The sequence below is a fragment of the Saccopteryx bilineata genome, chromosome 3 (assembly GCF_036850765.1).
Source record: "Saccopteryx bilineata isolate mSacBil1 chromosome 3, mSacBil1_pri_phased_curated, whole genome shotgun sequence".
NCBI lineage: Eukaryota > Metazoa > Chordata > Mammalia > Chiroptera > Emballonuridae > Saccopteryx > Saccopteryx bilineata.
In genome coordinates, this window is record NC_089492.1 from 294,547,393 (window position 1) to 294,563,830 (window position 16,438).

The 16,438-nt window shown below is 44.2% G+C and overlaps 1 protein-coding gene across 1 annotated transcript; it reads right to left on the minus strand.

Moving 5' to 3' along the window:
• Positions 1–1,306: 1,306 nt before the first annotated feature.
• LOC136331827 (zinc finger protein 154-like) lies at positions 1,307–6,735 on the minus strand. Its single transcript, XM_066270875.1, is given in 5 exon segments — positions 1,307–2,568; positions 2,570–4,047; positions 5,274–5,400; positions 5,479–5,535; positions 6,569–6,735. Coding segments are annotated over 5 exon segments (1,845 nt in total). The 5' UTR covers positions 6,605–6,735; the 3' UTR covers positions 1,307–2,421.
• Between the last annotated feature and the right edge of the window lie 9,703 nt (positions 6,736–16,438).

A 16,438-nucleotide genomic window follows, 5' to 3' on the forward strand; every position in this document is an offset into this window, starting at 1 on the left:
AAGTCACATCCTGGAGTGTAGATACTGCTTTTCTTTACCTTAATCTCCTAAGCACCAATGGTCTTAGGTGAACATCTGAGAGGATACAGACATTCACAAAACACTTTTTCTTTCACACCTTACTCATTTTATAGAAACAGAGAGAAAGAGAAGGGGGGAGGTGGATGAAGCATCAGGTCCCATATGACCAGGCAGCCCAGGGATTTGAATCAGCAACCACAGTGTTCCAGGTCGATACTTTAGCCACTGCATCACCACAGGTCAGGCCATAAAACACTTCTGTTAATTTCAATTACAGTGACTTTGGCCACTGAAGATAAACATGCCTGGTGATCCTCAGATTTCTGTACACACTGAACCTGCAGTCTTCTTCACAGAAACAGTCTCGATTCACATTTAAAGATGCGATTTCTGCCTCACCTGTGGTTGCGCAGTGGATAAAGTGTTGACCTGGAATGCTGAGATCACCGGTTCAAAACCCTGGGCTTGCCCAGTCAAGGCACATATGGGAGTTGATGCTTCCTGCTCCTCTCCCCTTCTCTTTCTCTCTCTTAATCAATAAATAAAATCTTAAAAAATAAAATTAAATTAAATAAAAGACGCGATTTCCACCTTGCTAAAGTCTCTCCCAATCCATATTGCGCCACTGATTCTCTAACAGTCATGTTTTCCCCAATGGTCTTACAGCCACTGACCATCATCCATGGAATTGCAGACATTAATACACATGGCATAAGTAAATCAGAAAAAAACAAGAACTGCATGATTCCATACATTGGTGGGACATAAAAACGAGACTAAGAGACATGGACAAGAGTGTGGTGGTTATGGGGGGGGGGGAAGGAGGGTGAGGGGAAGGGGAGGGGAGGGGCACATAGAAAACTAGATAGAAGATGATGGAGGACAATCTGACCTTGGGTGATGGGTATGCAATATAATTGAATGACAAGATAACCTGGACATGTTTTCTTTGAATATATGTACCCTGATTTATTGATGTCACCCCATTAAAATTAATAAAAATTTATTTATAAAAAAAATACACATGGCACTTTGCAGGACTTTCAAAAGTGATTTCCCTCAAATGTACTCACATACCAAGTAATAAGAAAATAACTGATGCTACCCCAGCTCTTTAGGTTGTCTCACTTGCTTCTTCTTCAAAATAATGAGTCACCTAAAACTCATACCATCCAGACTTCACTTGAGGACCAGAGAGCCCTGCACTGTTTCCTAGGAGAATGTGGCCTGACCTGTGGTGATGCAGTGGCTAAAGTATCGACCTGGAACACTGTGGTTGCTTTAGTCAAGACTGGTGAGCCAACTTCGGCACCAGACTGTCCCCTCAGAGGCAAAGAAAGCTTGAGACCAGTGTAAAAGTTATTCACCTCTTACTGCTTTTAGAGGCAAAATCTACTTATAACCTACACCACACAGTAAATAGAACATCCAAGATTAAAGAAAACTTGAACAAAAAGGCCTTATTTCACAAACCAGACATGGAGATGGCAGTTCTTGCAAAGGTGACTCTGATTCTGAAATATTCATCACAAGTATCTAGGGAAACCAGGTCCCTGCAAAAGTAGTCCTTCTGAAAGAGGCCATCTGAACTCCTATGATGGCCCTTGTGGTCAACACTGTTTAGGTCCACACCCCAACTAGAGTGATGCAAATGCAGATCTCACAGGGCTCAGACTGTTTCCAATTTCCTCCAGCAAATCAAAGGACAGTCAGCTTCGTCATAGACAGTAGTAGGATGGTGACTGATGTAGTGTGGTGATCTCTTAGGTGGCAGTATATGTGAAAGACCTTGACACTGAAATTTACAAGGACATAAATATGGCAAGACCCTTGTGAACCTTAGAAAATGCAAAATAAACAAGACATACATGATTCCCACATAACTAAAACTCTTGGGGAATCTCCCTACCATTACTGTTAAAATGTATGACATTTAATACATACAGGCCCTGGCCGGTTGGCTCAGTGGTAGAGCGTCAGCCTGGCGTGCAGGAGTCCTGGGTTCGATTCCTGGCCAAGGTACACAGGAGAAGCACCCATTTGCTTCTCCACCCCTCCCCCTCTCCTTCCTCTCTGTCTCTCTCTTCCCCTCCCTCAGCCAAGGCTCCAATGGAGCAGCGTTTGCCCAGGCGCTGAGGATAGCTCTGTGCCCTCTGCCTCAGGAGCTAGAATGGCTCTGATTGCGGCAGAGTGATGCCCCAAGATGGGCAGAGCATCGCCCCCTGGTGAGCGTGCCAGGTGGATCCCGGTCGGGCACATGTGGGAGTCTGACTGCCTCCCCGTTTCCAATTTCAGAGAAATACAAAAAAGAAAAAAAAATACATACACATGGACCTCAGAGTCACTAAAAAGAAACTGTACATTTCCTACCCATCTAAGAATGTCCTGCAATGTGAACTCTCATGTGCTTAGATAGGTGAAACTTGTAGAAATATGATTTGCCACATGAACTGCACCCATAGGGCCTCTCTCCAGTGTGAATTCTTTTATGACAATAAAGACGAGTGTTAGAGATAAAAGTTTTCCCACATTCACTGCACCCATAAGGCCTTTCTACAATGTGAATTCTCTGATGAAGAAGAAGACCATTTTTAGAGGTAAAAGATTTTTCACATTTACAGCACAGATGAGGCCCTTTTTCCTTGTGAGTACGCTGATGAGAAGAAAGGTGAGAGGGCCTGATAAAAGATTTCCCACATTCACTGCACTTGTAAGGCCTTTTTCCACTGTGAACTCTCTGATGAATATGAAGGTCATGTGTCCCCTTAAAAAACTTCCCACATTCCCTGCACCCATAAGGCCTTTCTTCTGTGTGAACTCTTTGATGACTACGAAGGTCATAGTTCCTAAAAAAGGATTTCCCACATTCACTGCACTTATAAGGCCTTTCTCCAGTGTGAAATCTACTATGACTATGAAGGGCACCACGAGTGGTAAAAGATTTCCCACATTCCCTGCACTCAAAAGGCCTTTCTCCTGTATGAACTCTCTGATGAAGACGAAGGTTAGATTTCCTGATAAAGGATTTCCCACATTCACTACACCCATAAGGCCTTTCTCCAGTGTGAAAACTCTGATGAGAACGAAGGTAAGTGCTACAGGAAAAGGATTTCCCACATTTACTACACTCATAAGGCCTTTCTCCAGTGTGAACTCTCTGATGACGATGAAAGTGATACTCAGTGATAAAAGATTTCCCACATTCATTGCACTCATAAGGCCTTTCTCCATTGTGAAATCTCTGATGAAATCGAAGGGCAGAGTTACTGAAATAAGATTTCCCACATTCACTGCATCCATAAGGCCTTTCTCCTGTGTGAACTCTCTGATGACGACGAAGGTTAGATTTTCTGATATAGGATTTTGCACATTCACTACACTCATAAGGCCTCTGTCCAGTGTGAAGGCTCTGATGATAACGAAGGCCGGAGATTGTTGTAAAACATTTTTTACATTCATGACACACAAAATCCTGTCTTACATTATAAACACCACGGTCCTGAAAAAGTGTCTTGTTGTACCCAGTGGTTTTCTTACATTCTTTACTGTTGTAATAATTTTTTCTCCTTTGAGAAGTCACCCAAGATGTAGACATTTCTTTTGACCTGTCCCTGGTGTGAGTAGCCAGCTGTTGAAGATGTCCGGAGCTGGTAAGGATGTCCTGCCCAACCTCCCCACAAGTAGAAGGTTTTTGGGACACATTGAAATTACAGTCCTTCACAAGTGAAGTGCTGTGCACACCTCCTCTGAAAGGCTTCTTTTCCACGTGCTGATCCTGGTTCTGGACATACTCTGAACTAAAATAAAATTCTTTCGAACATGCCCCACACCTCAACAGTTTCTGGCAGTTTTGTGTTCCCTGCTGATCAACCAAGAGGAAAATGTCTCTCAAGACTGCTCCACAACTTTCACATGGGTGGCTCTTCTGGGAAGACAAAGCTCTATTAGGATTCTTTGCCTGTGACACTCTTACAGAAATGTTCTGTTCAATAAGTTCCTCCACATCTTCTGTTCCACAGCAGCAGCCTGACCAACAACAAAAAAATCTGGTGAAACACATGTTGACCTTATAATAAGACATTAATCTCATCACAAATGTCCATCTGTTATAGCTAGGCACTATTCTATAGGATTATTTTCAAGAAAAGTGACCTAGACTCTGAGTAAATGGCTGTTATGAACTGCTTAAACTCAATGGTCTGAAAAGGTTCAAATCTACATAACAACACAAAGATACAAGTGAAAGATAAAACAGGAAGAATAGAGGCAGGGTGCCTGACCAGGCAGTGCAAAGTGGATAGAGTATTGATCTTTAACACAGAGATCCCAGGTTCAAACCCCAAAGTCACTGGCTTGATTGTGAGCTCATCTGGCCTAAGTTTGGGCTCACCAGCTTGATCGCGTGGTCACATGCTTAAGCCCAAAGGTCACTAGCTTGAAGTATGAGGTAACTGGCTTCAGTAAGGGATCACTCGCTTTGCCTGAGCTCCCGGGCCAAGGCACATATGAAAAAGCAATCAATGAACAACAAAGGAGACAAAGGAGCTACAGTGAAGAACTGATGCTTCGCATCTTTCTCCCTTCCAGTCTATCTGTCCCTCTCTCTTTCTTTGTCACAAAAAAGACTTTAAAATAAATGAATTTTTAAAACTTACCAAGCTACATAGTCAAACAAAATAAAAAAATTTTTAAGTAATGAACATATACAGAGACAGACAGATAGGGAGAAAGAGATAGAAAGGAAGAAAAATAAGAAGCACTGACTCATAGTTGCAGTCTTTGTTTATTGATTGCTTTTTCTATGTGACTTGATGGGGCTCCAGCTGAGCCAGTGACCTTTTACTCAAGCCAGTAACCTTGGACTCAATCCAGTGACCAATGGGTCATGTCTATGATCCCCCACACAAGATATTGACCCTGCGCTCAAGCCGGGTAGCCTGCACTCAAGCCGGTAACCTCGGGATTTTGAACATGGGTCCTCTGCACTACAGTCCGACACTCTATCCACTGTGCCATTTTTATTTTTGAAAGTGAGAGTAAGTTTATTAAACCTTAAGACAGTGAGGCAAAAATGAAGGTCTCTGGAAAAAGAATCAGGGTGACCCCAAGTCCAGCTGCTGCTTTCCATTGGCTCTTGGGTGTAAGTCTCATTTGGTCTCTTAGAGCTTAAAATACAAGAAGCAAAGTACAAGCCTGAGTAAAAGGGGGTGCAGGCATGCTCAAAGAGTGCGCCAGGGGAGTCAGGGTCTTACCCAGTGAGGATATAAGTGCAAAGTTCTCCAGCATCACATCCAGGTACAGGCGTCTCTGAGCCTCATCAAGGAGGCACCATTCTTTCCTAAAGAAGTATACAGCAACATCCTCAAAGGTCACACCAACCTGGCAGAAGTAATACAAATAAATCCAGAACAGTTTCTTGGAGACCCCACAATCATAATATATAGAAATCATACCCACGTGCGTGACCGGCCGGTGTTGCACTGGATACAACGTCTGCCTGGGACACAGAGCACCCTGGTGGGAAACCCAAGGTTGCTGCCTTGAGCATAAATTCATCTAGCTTTAGCATGGGGTCGCCAGCTTGAGCCAGAGATCATAAACCTGGTGCACAAAAGAGCTACCACTTTTCTGTGTCTCCATGCCAGAACACTCCCCAAATAATCAGGCCTATGTGTTCAGCTACCAATTTGATGTTTCCACTCTCTGTTCATTAAAATTTTTGGCAACTGACACAAAACGCTCTGCCTCTCCAAGCAAGTTCGCTGAGGGCCCCACTGAAGCGAAGACCTAGACTTAGCCAGCCACTCCTCTTAACCATGAGTCAATTAAAATCTGTGTTATTTGGCTTACTATGAGTGTCTTTGCCTATTCAATTAACTCCTAATTGCTTTCATTTTAGGTCGTGAACTACCTAACGAACCCAGCTATAAATTAATTATAACCAACTAAAGAGTTTAGCAAGAAAAGACCGGTTTTCTCGAACTTCAGATCTTGTAAGAAGTCACATACAACCACACTTTCACTCCAGGTAAGCAGGTCTTTTTTTATCCCCACCCAGCCCTGAAGTCTGGTGATCTCCTCTGTGATGCAGTCCTCAGTGCTGCCTCTCACCAGCTCTGTGACCTTGAACAAGGAGTTCACTCCCTGGGCCTAGCTGTCCTCATCCCCCCCATTCCAGTCTGTTCTCTCTCTGAGCAGGTTTTAAACAGTTAATAACTGCATAAAGCAGGCTGTGACCCTCTCTGTTCACAACCTTCCATGGCTCCAAGGGCTCTCACAATGAGGTACAATCCTCAGCCTCTCAGTGAAGACGTGGCTGCACCTCAGGCTGTTTCATGCAGACAAAATAGGAACCGCAGTCCTCCGGCTCCTCCCGGATCCGCGGCCCCTCAGCCTGTCACCTCTGTCACCCTGTTACACCAGGTGTCACCCACGAGCGCCTCACGGTCCGGGACGCCGGGCCCTGGGCTGCAGGACATGACCGGCCCCTGCACGAGGGCTCCGGGTTCAGAAGGGTGAGGCGGTGAGGGCCGGGGGACGCGCTCACCTCAGCCGAGCGCCTCAGCGCGGCCGCCGCCGCCATCAGACTCTGCGGGAGGAGCGGGGCGGAAGCGGCGGGAGAGGAGGCGGCCCGGTACTGCGGTCGCTGTCCGTCCCTGGCTCGGGTCACCTGGGTGTCGTCAGGGAGGGTCTCACTTGTCACAGGAACTCCACTTTTTCGCCTTTTGCGTCTAATCCTACCATCAATGGTAGCTCCTGATTCAGTGAGACTCAATTGAGAAGAGGAAATGCCAGGCGGTAAAGCAATGGAAGTCCCGCCCATAATTTAGCTAACCCAAAAATAAGCATTCTGGGTAATGTAGTTCCTACAGTCTAAAGAGGGGTTCTCGTAATTCCTTAGCCTACTACAGGAGTGGATTTGGGGACATATACCCAGTAGTGGGATTCAACTATTTTAACAACCAGTTTTCTGCCCTAATAACCATTTTCAGTATTAAAAACTATATACCCAGCGACATGGACAAGAGTGTGGTGGTTACCAGGGGGAGGGGAAGTGTTGGGCAGATAAAATGTATTATGCTCACTTTGTTAAAAACGGCGCTGCCCACGTGAGGCCATTGCCCAGGTGATATTAATGTGTGTTGAGAATCCTTGTAGCCTGGGGCTTGGTTTTGGGATTAAGCCTTTCCCACCCTTTTTGATGTGGGGTGGTACAATCCGATCATGCCTCAGAGAGGTGACTTTGTATTAGAGACTTCCCTACTTTGTATATTGGATTAGAGGTTGTGAAGCTACAGTATAAAGTGGGGGCAAAACGGGAGCTTGCGCTCTTGGTTCCTGAGGTTAGCATGAGAGAGCAGAGAAGGTAGAGCCAGCAGCGGAAGGAGGCCACGTGGAGGAGGCCAGGAAAAGCAGCCAAGATGGAGGAGTGCTGAGTGAGACCCCAGTTTGTGTAGAGTTTGTATCTGGGATAAGGAAGGAGATGGGGAACTGAGGAGAATAAGGCTGGTGAGCTTTGATTCTAGGAAACTCGGATAAGTCAGTGGCTTTGTGAGCACTGAATGTGACTGGGTTTTGGAGCCCAGTGTGTATTTTTACTTGCCCGCCGGGTGCAAGCTAGAATTAAAGACTATGGCCCATCAGTTTTTGGCTCCGTTGTTTCTTTACCGACCGTCCGAATCCAATGCGAACCTGCATGTGAATGGCCCCGATGGCGGCTCCTGGCTTTACAAGAAGGTAGGAGAAGGAGGGAGTGGGAGGAGGGGAAGAGCACAAAGAAAACCAAATATAAGGTGACGGAAGACAATTTGACTTTGGATGATGGGTATACAACATAATCAAATGTCAAAATAACCTGGAGTTGTTTTCTTTGAATCTATGTACCCTAATTAATCAATGTCACCCCGTTAAAATAAAAAAAAAAAAGATATACCAAAAGGTAGTTTATCATTCCATGCATTTAATGCTTAAAGGAGAACAATAAAAGAGGTACACAAAACTATATCATTATAAGTTTTAAAATATTAATGAGGCCCTGGCCGGTTGGCTCAGTGGTAGAGCGTCGGCCTGGCGTGCGGAAGTCCTGGGTTCGATTCCCGGCCAGGGCACACAGGAGAAGCACCTATCTGCTTCTCCACCCCTCCCCTTCTCCTTCCTCTCTGTCTCTCTCTTCCCCTCCCGCAGCAAGGCTCCATTGGAGCAAAAGATGGCCCGGGCGCTGGGGATGGCTCCATGGCCTCTGCCTCAGGCGCTAGAGTGGCTCTGGTTGCAATAGAGCAACACCCGGATGGGCAGAGCATCGCCCCCTGGTGGGCATGCCGGGTGGATCCCAGTCTGGTGCATGTGGGAGTCTGTCTGACTGCCTCCCCGTTTCCAGCTTCAGAAAAATAAAAAAATTAAAATATTAATGAAAAAATAAATAATACGCCTGACCTGTGGTGGCGCAGTGGATAAAGCATCAACCTGGGAATTCTGAGGTCGCCGGTTCGAAACCCTGGGCTTGCCTGGTCAAGGCACATATGGGGGTTGATGCTTCCAGCTCCTCCCCCCCTTCTCTCTCTGTCTCTCCTCTCTCTCCCTCTGTCTCTCCCTCTCCTCTCTAAAATGAATAAAAAAAAAAAAAAAAAAATTCTAAAAAAAAATAAATAAATAAATAAATAAATAATACATGATAAAACGATAAAACTCTTATGTAAGATATTTCCACATTGCTTCTTTTTTTTTTTCGGAGACAGAGAGATAGACAGTGAACGGGACAGACAGGGACAGAAAGAAAGGAAGTAAGAGAGATGAGAAAGTTCAATTCTTCACTGTGGCACTGTAATTGTTCATTGATGCCTTTCTCATATGTGCCTTGAGCAAGAGGCTCTAGCAGTGCTAGTGAACACTTACTCAAACCAGAAAGCTTGGACTCAAGCCAGCGACCTTCGGCTTCAAGCCAGGGACCTTGAGCTCAAGCAATGGGATCATGTGTATGATCTCATACTCAAGTCAGCAGCCCAGTGCTCAAGCTGGTGAGCCCAATCTGCAGCTAGCGATTTCGGGAATTCGAACATAGGTCATCTCTTTCCTGGTCTTATGCTCTATCCACTGTGCCACCACCTGGTCAGCCTACATATTGCTTCTTTTTTTCTTTTTTTTCTTTAAAGAGACAAAGAGAGAGAGAGAGATAGGGACAGACAGACAGGAACGAAGAGAGATAAGAAGCATCAATCATCAGTTTTTCATTGCGACACATTAGTTGTTCATTGATTGCTTTCTCATATGTGCCTTGACCACGGGCCTTCAGCAGACTGAGTAACCCCTTGCTCAAGCCAGCGACCTTGGGTCCAAGCTTTGCTCAAATCAGATGAGCCTGCGCTCAAGCTGGCGACCTTGGGGTCTTGAACCTGGGTCCTCTGCATCCCAGTCCAATGCTCTATCCAGTGCGCCACCGCCTGGTCAGGCCAAATTGCTTCTTGATTGGCATTTGCACTTGCAATTTTTCTCACCTATGGATGGAATGAACATTTTTACAACACCATAGAATAAGCTGTTGTGCAGATAAACATAAAAAAGAAGAGTAAGAAATGTAAATTTGTGCCTGACCAGGCCGTTGCACAGTGGATAGAGCGTCGGACTAGGATATGGAAAGGCCCAGGTTCGAGACCCCGAGGTCTCCAGCTTGAGCACGGGCTCGTCTGGCTTGAGCAAAAAGCTCACCAGCTTGGACCCAAGATCACTGGCTCGAGCAAGGGGTTACTCGGTCTGCTGAAGGCCCCTGGTCAAGGCACATATGAGAAAGCAATCAATGAACAACGAAGGTGTCGCAACGAAAAACTGATGATTGATACTTCGCATCTCTCTTCGTTCCTGTCTGTCTTTCCCTACCTATCCCTCCATCTGACTCTCTGTCCCTGTAAAAAAAAAAAAAGAAAAGAAAAGAAATATAAATTTGTGATTTTCACATTGGGTGGCTGCCCAGGCACCAACCTTAGAGGAAAACCCTGATTACAAGTGACATTTTAACAGCCGGTTCACCAAATTAAAAACAAAAAATTAGATATTGGTTCTGCTGAACTGGTGCTAACTGGCTGAATCCCACTACTGCACATTCCCCGAGAATGCATTCAGACTACTATGTATGCTCTAGTACTGCCTGTAGAAGTGATTTCTAGGGCATGGTTGTCACTGATGCTCCCGTGCGGCTTCCCTTGCCCGCTGGTGTTGCCTTTCCTTCTTCAGGATGTGCTCTTTATGATTGCTAGGCATCCTCTTTCATGTCAAATAGGCCATCTGCCATCAGGATTTTTCATGCAGAATGTCACTGGGACAGGTGACTGAACTTGTTCATGATATCTGTCCTGCTTCAGTTCCAAACTTTATGCAAATTTAATGTCACAAAACAGACACGAATACTTAAAGTCATCTGCCTCTGATGATATCAAAAGTCTGAGCTCTGCCTGTGCCAGAGTGGCTAGGATCAGGCTGGATTTATAGGGACAGGGACAGAGAGAGAGTCAGAGAGAGGGATAGATAGGGACAGACAGACAGTAACAGAGAGAGAGATGAGAAGCATCAATCATCAGTTTTTTGTTGCAACACCTTAGTTGTTCATTGACTTGCTTTCTCATATATTCCTTGACCGTGAGGCTACAGCAGACCCCTTGCCCGAGCCAGCGACTTTGGGTCCAAGCTGGTGAGCTTTGCTCAAAGCAGTTGAGCTCGCGCTCAAGCTGGCGACCTCGAGGTCTCGAACCTGGGTCTTCCGCATCCCAGTCCGATGCTCTATCTACTGCACCACTGCCTGGTCAGGCTCAGGCTGGATTTAAACTGATGCTTCTGCCTCTGATCTACTTTAAACAATGAAGAACATGTTGAGGACATCAAAGACTGCAATTACAGGCATTCCAGAGACAATGCTGGTTGGGTTCCAGACCAACCAAAGTGATATGCCAATAACGCCAATCACATTAATTTGTAATTTCCCAGTGCATATAAAATTTATGTTTATAACATATATTGCTGTAGTCTATTAAGTGTGGTATAAAACTATGTCAGCCCTGGCCGATTGGCTCAGCGATAGAGCATACGCCCGGGGTGTGGTAGTTCTGGGTACAGTTCCTGGACAAGGTACACAAGACAGGCACCCATCTGCTTCTCCACCCTTCCCCCTTTCCTTTATCTCTATCTCTCCCTCTTCCTCCCGCAGCCAAGCCTCCATTGGAACAAAGTTGCCCTGGGCACTGAGGTTGGCTGTATAGCCTTTGCTATACAGGAAAGCTACAGTTGCAACAAAGCAATGCACTTGATGAGCAGAGCATCACTCTCTAGTGGGCATGCCAGCTGGATCCCGGTCAGGCACATGCTGGAGTCTGTCTCTCTGCCTCCCTGCTTCTCACTTTAGAAAAATACAAAAAAAATGTAATGTACATACATTAACTTTAAAGTACTTTATTAGATACTGGCCAGTTAGCTGAATCAGTTAAGGACATTGCCTCTAAATAACAAGGTTGTGGGTTCGATCTCCAGTCAGAACACACATGGGAGTCAACCAAAGAATGTGCAACTGAGTGGAGCAACAAATGTTTCCCTTTCCCTGCCCCCCCTTCCTCTTTCTGTCTTTCTAATAATCAATAAAAATTAAGCCCTGACCAGATAGCTCGTTTGGTTGGTGTGTTGTCTCAGAGTGTAGAGGTTACTGGTCTGATTCCCTGGTCAGTGCACATACAGATGCAGTTTGATGTTTCTATGTCTCTCCCTGTTTATCTCTCAAAATGAAAATAAATAAATAATATTTTATTGACTAAAAAATAAAGCAAACCGTCATTCATACCTTTCTGGGGTTGCAATGTTTTTCTGGATGGACAGTTTTGTCTAATGTTTTATAAAATGCATTTATCTATAAAGATCAATAAAACACATCACAATAAAGCAAGGTATGACTGCATTAGACAATCTGGAAAATTTTGCTAGACAAATCATCTAGTGACACCATCATACATACAATAAATATAACACAGGAGTGTAGCACAATTTCTTTTCTTTCTGTTTTTTTTTTTTTTAAGTGAGAGGACAGGAGATAGTTCAACAGACTCACAGATGCCCCAAACTGGTATTCACCTGGCAACCTCATCTGAGGGCAATGCTCGAATGAACCGAGCTATTTTTAGTGTCTAACGTTGACGCTCTGACCAACGAGCTATCCTTAGTACCTGGGACCAACCTTGGAGTCATTGGCTGCAGGAGAGAAACAGGGAGAGAAGGGGAATAGGGTAGGGAACAGAGCACATGGTCACTTCTCCTGGGTGTTTTGACAGGAATTCAACCTGGGACATCTGCACATTGGCTCAGCACTCTATCCCTTGCACCGACTCTGCAGAGCCACAAATTTTAGAAATAATAAAAAGCAGGATGCATAATCTAAGCATAAATGAGCATGTATTGGGGTAGGCCCTGGCCGGTTGGCTCAGTGCTAGAGTGTCGGCCTGGTGTGCAGGAGTCCCAGGTTCGATTCCTGGCCAGGGCACACAGGAGAAGCTCCCATCTGCTTCTCCACCCCTCCCCCTCTCCTTCCTCTCTGTCTCTCTCTTCCTCTCCCGCAGCCAAGGCTCCATTGGAGCAAGGTTGGCCCGGGCACTAAGGATGGCTCTGTGGCTTCTGCCTCAGGTGCTAGAATGGCTTTGGTTGCAACAGAGCAACGCCCCAGATGGGCAGAGCATCGCCCCCTGGTGGGTGTGCCAGGTGGATCCCGGTCGGGCTCATGAGGGAGTCTGTCTGACTGCCTCCCCATTTCCAACTTCAGAAAAATACAAAAAAAAAAAGTAAATGTTTGGGCCCTGGCCGGTTTGCTCAGTGGTAGAGTGTCGGCCTGGCGTGCAGGAGTCCTGGGTTCGATTCCCAGCCAGGGCACACGGGAAAAGCGCCCATCTGCTTCTCCACCCCTCCCTCTCTCCTTCCTCTCTGTCTCTCTTTTCCCTGCCCACAGCCAAGACTCCATTGGAGCAAAGCTGGTCCAGGAGCTGAGGATGGCTCTGTGGCCTCTGCCTCAGGCACTAGAATGGCTCTGGTTGAACAGAGCAATGCCCTAGATGGGCAGAGCATCGCCCCCTGGTGGGCGTGCTGGGTGGGTCCCGGTTGGGCACATGCGGGAGTCTGTCTGACTGCCTCCCTGTTTTCAACTTCAGAAAAGTACACACACACACACAAAAGTAAATGTTTGTTTGTTCAGAATGTTAAATTTCTGAAAGTTCTTCACCGATTGCTTTGAAATTTGACACAATGTTGCATTCGAATCATACATACGATAAATACACCCATGTTTTTATGTTTTTATATACCTACTATTATATAGCTGTCACACCTGTGACAGGTAAAAACATGCTTTTTTGAAAAACAGCACCATCTGTTGGACGTAAAAGGAACACACGCTATACTAAATATTTTACGATGCCATTTCAATGTTATGGGAGAAATATAAATCGCACATGGCTGAAGATATTTTTCATCGAATATGCATAGAAAACTGAAATATGAACATGGATTTCACAGCAGAAATCTACCATGAAGTGTTGATAATGACTGAAGATTTGTGCTTAGAAATCAGGAACAAAGTTCTCAATCAATTGGGAATGCCATCACCGAATCAATCTGCTACTGCTTTGTTCGATGTAGAATTGCGTCATGAACAAAATTACAACATGGATGATCTTTTGTTGTATGTGCAAATATTCCTTAAGCGAACGTTTGAGCAAAAAGACATTTACGGTCCAATAATGCAAACCGTCAATAATGGGGTTGGAGAAATCTTCTTCTTAGATGCGCCAGGAGGAACTGATAAAACGTTCCTAATTACATTGATTCTGGCAGCAATTCGATCCCAAAATGACATAGCCTTAGCTCTTGTGTCATTCGGAATAGCTGCGACATTGCTATCAGTGGAAGAACAGCTCATTCCACTTTGAAATTGCCATTGAATATGCAATTCATTGAAACTCCCACATGCAACATTTCCAAAGCTTCCGGCATGGGAAAAGTATTGCAGAAATGCAACCTTATTGTTTGGGATGAATGAACAATGGCACACAAAAAACCGCTCAAGGCTCTTGATTGATCATTGCAAGATTTGCGTGGAAACATCAGACCATTTGGGAACGCATTAATATTGCTTGTAGGAGATTTCAGGCAAACATTACCTGTAATTCCTTGATCAACACCAGCGGATGAAATAAATTCTTGCCTGAAATATTCTACTTTGTGGCAACACGTAAAGATATTAAAATTAACTACAAATATGCATGTCCAGCTGCAAAACAATCAATCAGCTGACATATCCTCACATAAATTGCTGGAAATTGGGAATGGAAAGGTGCCAGTTGATCTGACCTCAGGAGAAATTCCATTATCTCAACTTCTGCAATTTAGTGACATCTAAAGAATTGGTTGAAAAAGTATTTCCCAATATTCAAACCAATTATATATAAGAATCACAATTGGCTGAGTTAACGAGCTATTCTTGCGGCCAAGAAAAAAGATGTCTGTCTACAAACAACAATAGTATTCAGTCTAACATTCAAAGCAAGGCAGTCACATACAATTCTGTCGACACTGTTGTGGAAGCAGATGAAGCAGTTAATTATCCAACAGAATTTTTGAATTCACTCGATCTGTCAGGGATGCCACCGCAGGTACTGCAATTGAATATCAGTGTGCCAATTATCATGTTGCGAAATATCAACCAGCCAAAGCTTTGCAATGGCACGCGTCTTGCAGTAAAAAAATTAATGAGCAACGTTGTAGAAGCAAGAATCTTGACAGGACCTTTCAAAGGTGAAGTCCTCATTTCTCGCATTCCTATGATTCCAATGAATATTCCATTTCAATTTAAGAGATTGCAGTTCCCAATTTGATTGAAGTTTGAAATCACCTTCAACAAAGCTCAGGGCCAATCTTTATAATTGTGCAGTTTAGATCTAGACACGATTGCTTCTCACATGAACAATTAGATGTTGTGTGTTCTAGACTTGGCAAACCAGACAATCTCTATATCTGCACAGACAATGGAACAACAAAATATATTGTATACCCACAAGCATTCTGAAATTAAACATATTAGAAACGTGCACTTTCTTTTCTTTCTTTTCCATTTAACCAGACTGAGCCACAGCAACGCATGGCTGAGTACAGCTAGTTTAATAATAATTTAAATACCAATGAATAAAAATAAATTTTTTTCAAAAAAATGAAGAAATTAAATGGTGACAAAATTATTGGTATTTTGGTTAGTATGAAAATACTTTTCTTCGGACCAGTGTTGGCGCAGTGGGGTAAGTGTTGACCTGGATCGCTGAGTACCCCAGTTCAAAACCACATAGTCGCCAGCTAGACTATAGGCTTGCCAAGTTGAGAACAGGGTCACTGCCTTGAGCCCAGGGTTACTGCCTTAAGCAAGGGGTACCTGGGATGGCTTGAATACCCCAACTCCAAGTCAAGGCACATACATGAATAAAAGGGAAGAAACTATGAGTTGATTCCTCTCACTCTCTATCCTCCTGCCTCTCTTCCATTCTGTCTTTCTCTCTCTAATCAATAAATTTAAAAAATGCTTTTGTAATTATAATAAGGAAAGGGAACTTGTGGCTTACATACATATTTATAGATTTATAGGTGAGATGATGATATGGATGGTATTGTCAGTGTGATAATATTAGGAACATAGTCACAAATTACATTTACAGGAATTAATAAAGTACCCTACTTCCCAATGTATAAAGACGCTCCCTTGTATAAGATGCACCTTAACTTTGGGGCCTGAAATTTGAAAAAAAAATGTATTCCAAAAAGTTATTGAACTCAGGTTTTATTCATAATAAAATTCATACAATTCCTCATCACTGTCAAAACTCCCATCCATTACTTTGTCCTCATCTGTGTGTGATGACGAATCACTGTCTTCATATATTGTCTTGTCCTCAGTTACACAGTTACATCTATGGCATTTGTAAAGCCACATTTCTTAAATGACTTGACAACAATCTCAATCTTGATATCCCAGGATCTTTTCACCCAGGTATAAACTTCTCCTATAGTTGGTTTCTTAACTCTTCCTACTGGTGTCAAATTGTCCCCAGAAGACTTCATCCATTGGTTCCATTCATCTCTCATGGCAGCTTTGAAGGGTTTGTTAATGCTGACACCAAGTGGTCGGAGCTGGGATGTCAAGACTCTAGGTGCTCCATCTGAGCCAGTGACCTTCAGCTCAAGCCAGCAATATTGGGCTCAAGCCACCTACTTCAGGTTCTCAAATCTGAATCCTCATAATTTCAGGTCAATGCTCTATTCACTGCACCATGATTGGTCAGTTTCTTCAAACATTTAATACATGTGGTGAGTCTGACCAGGTGGTGGCACAGTGGATAGATTGTCGGACTGAAATGAA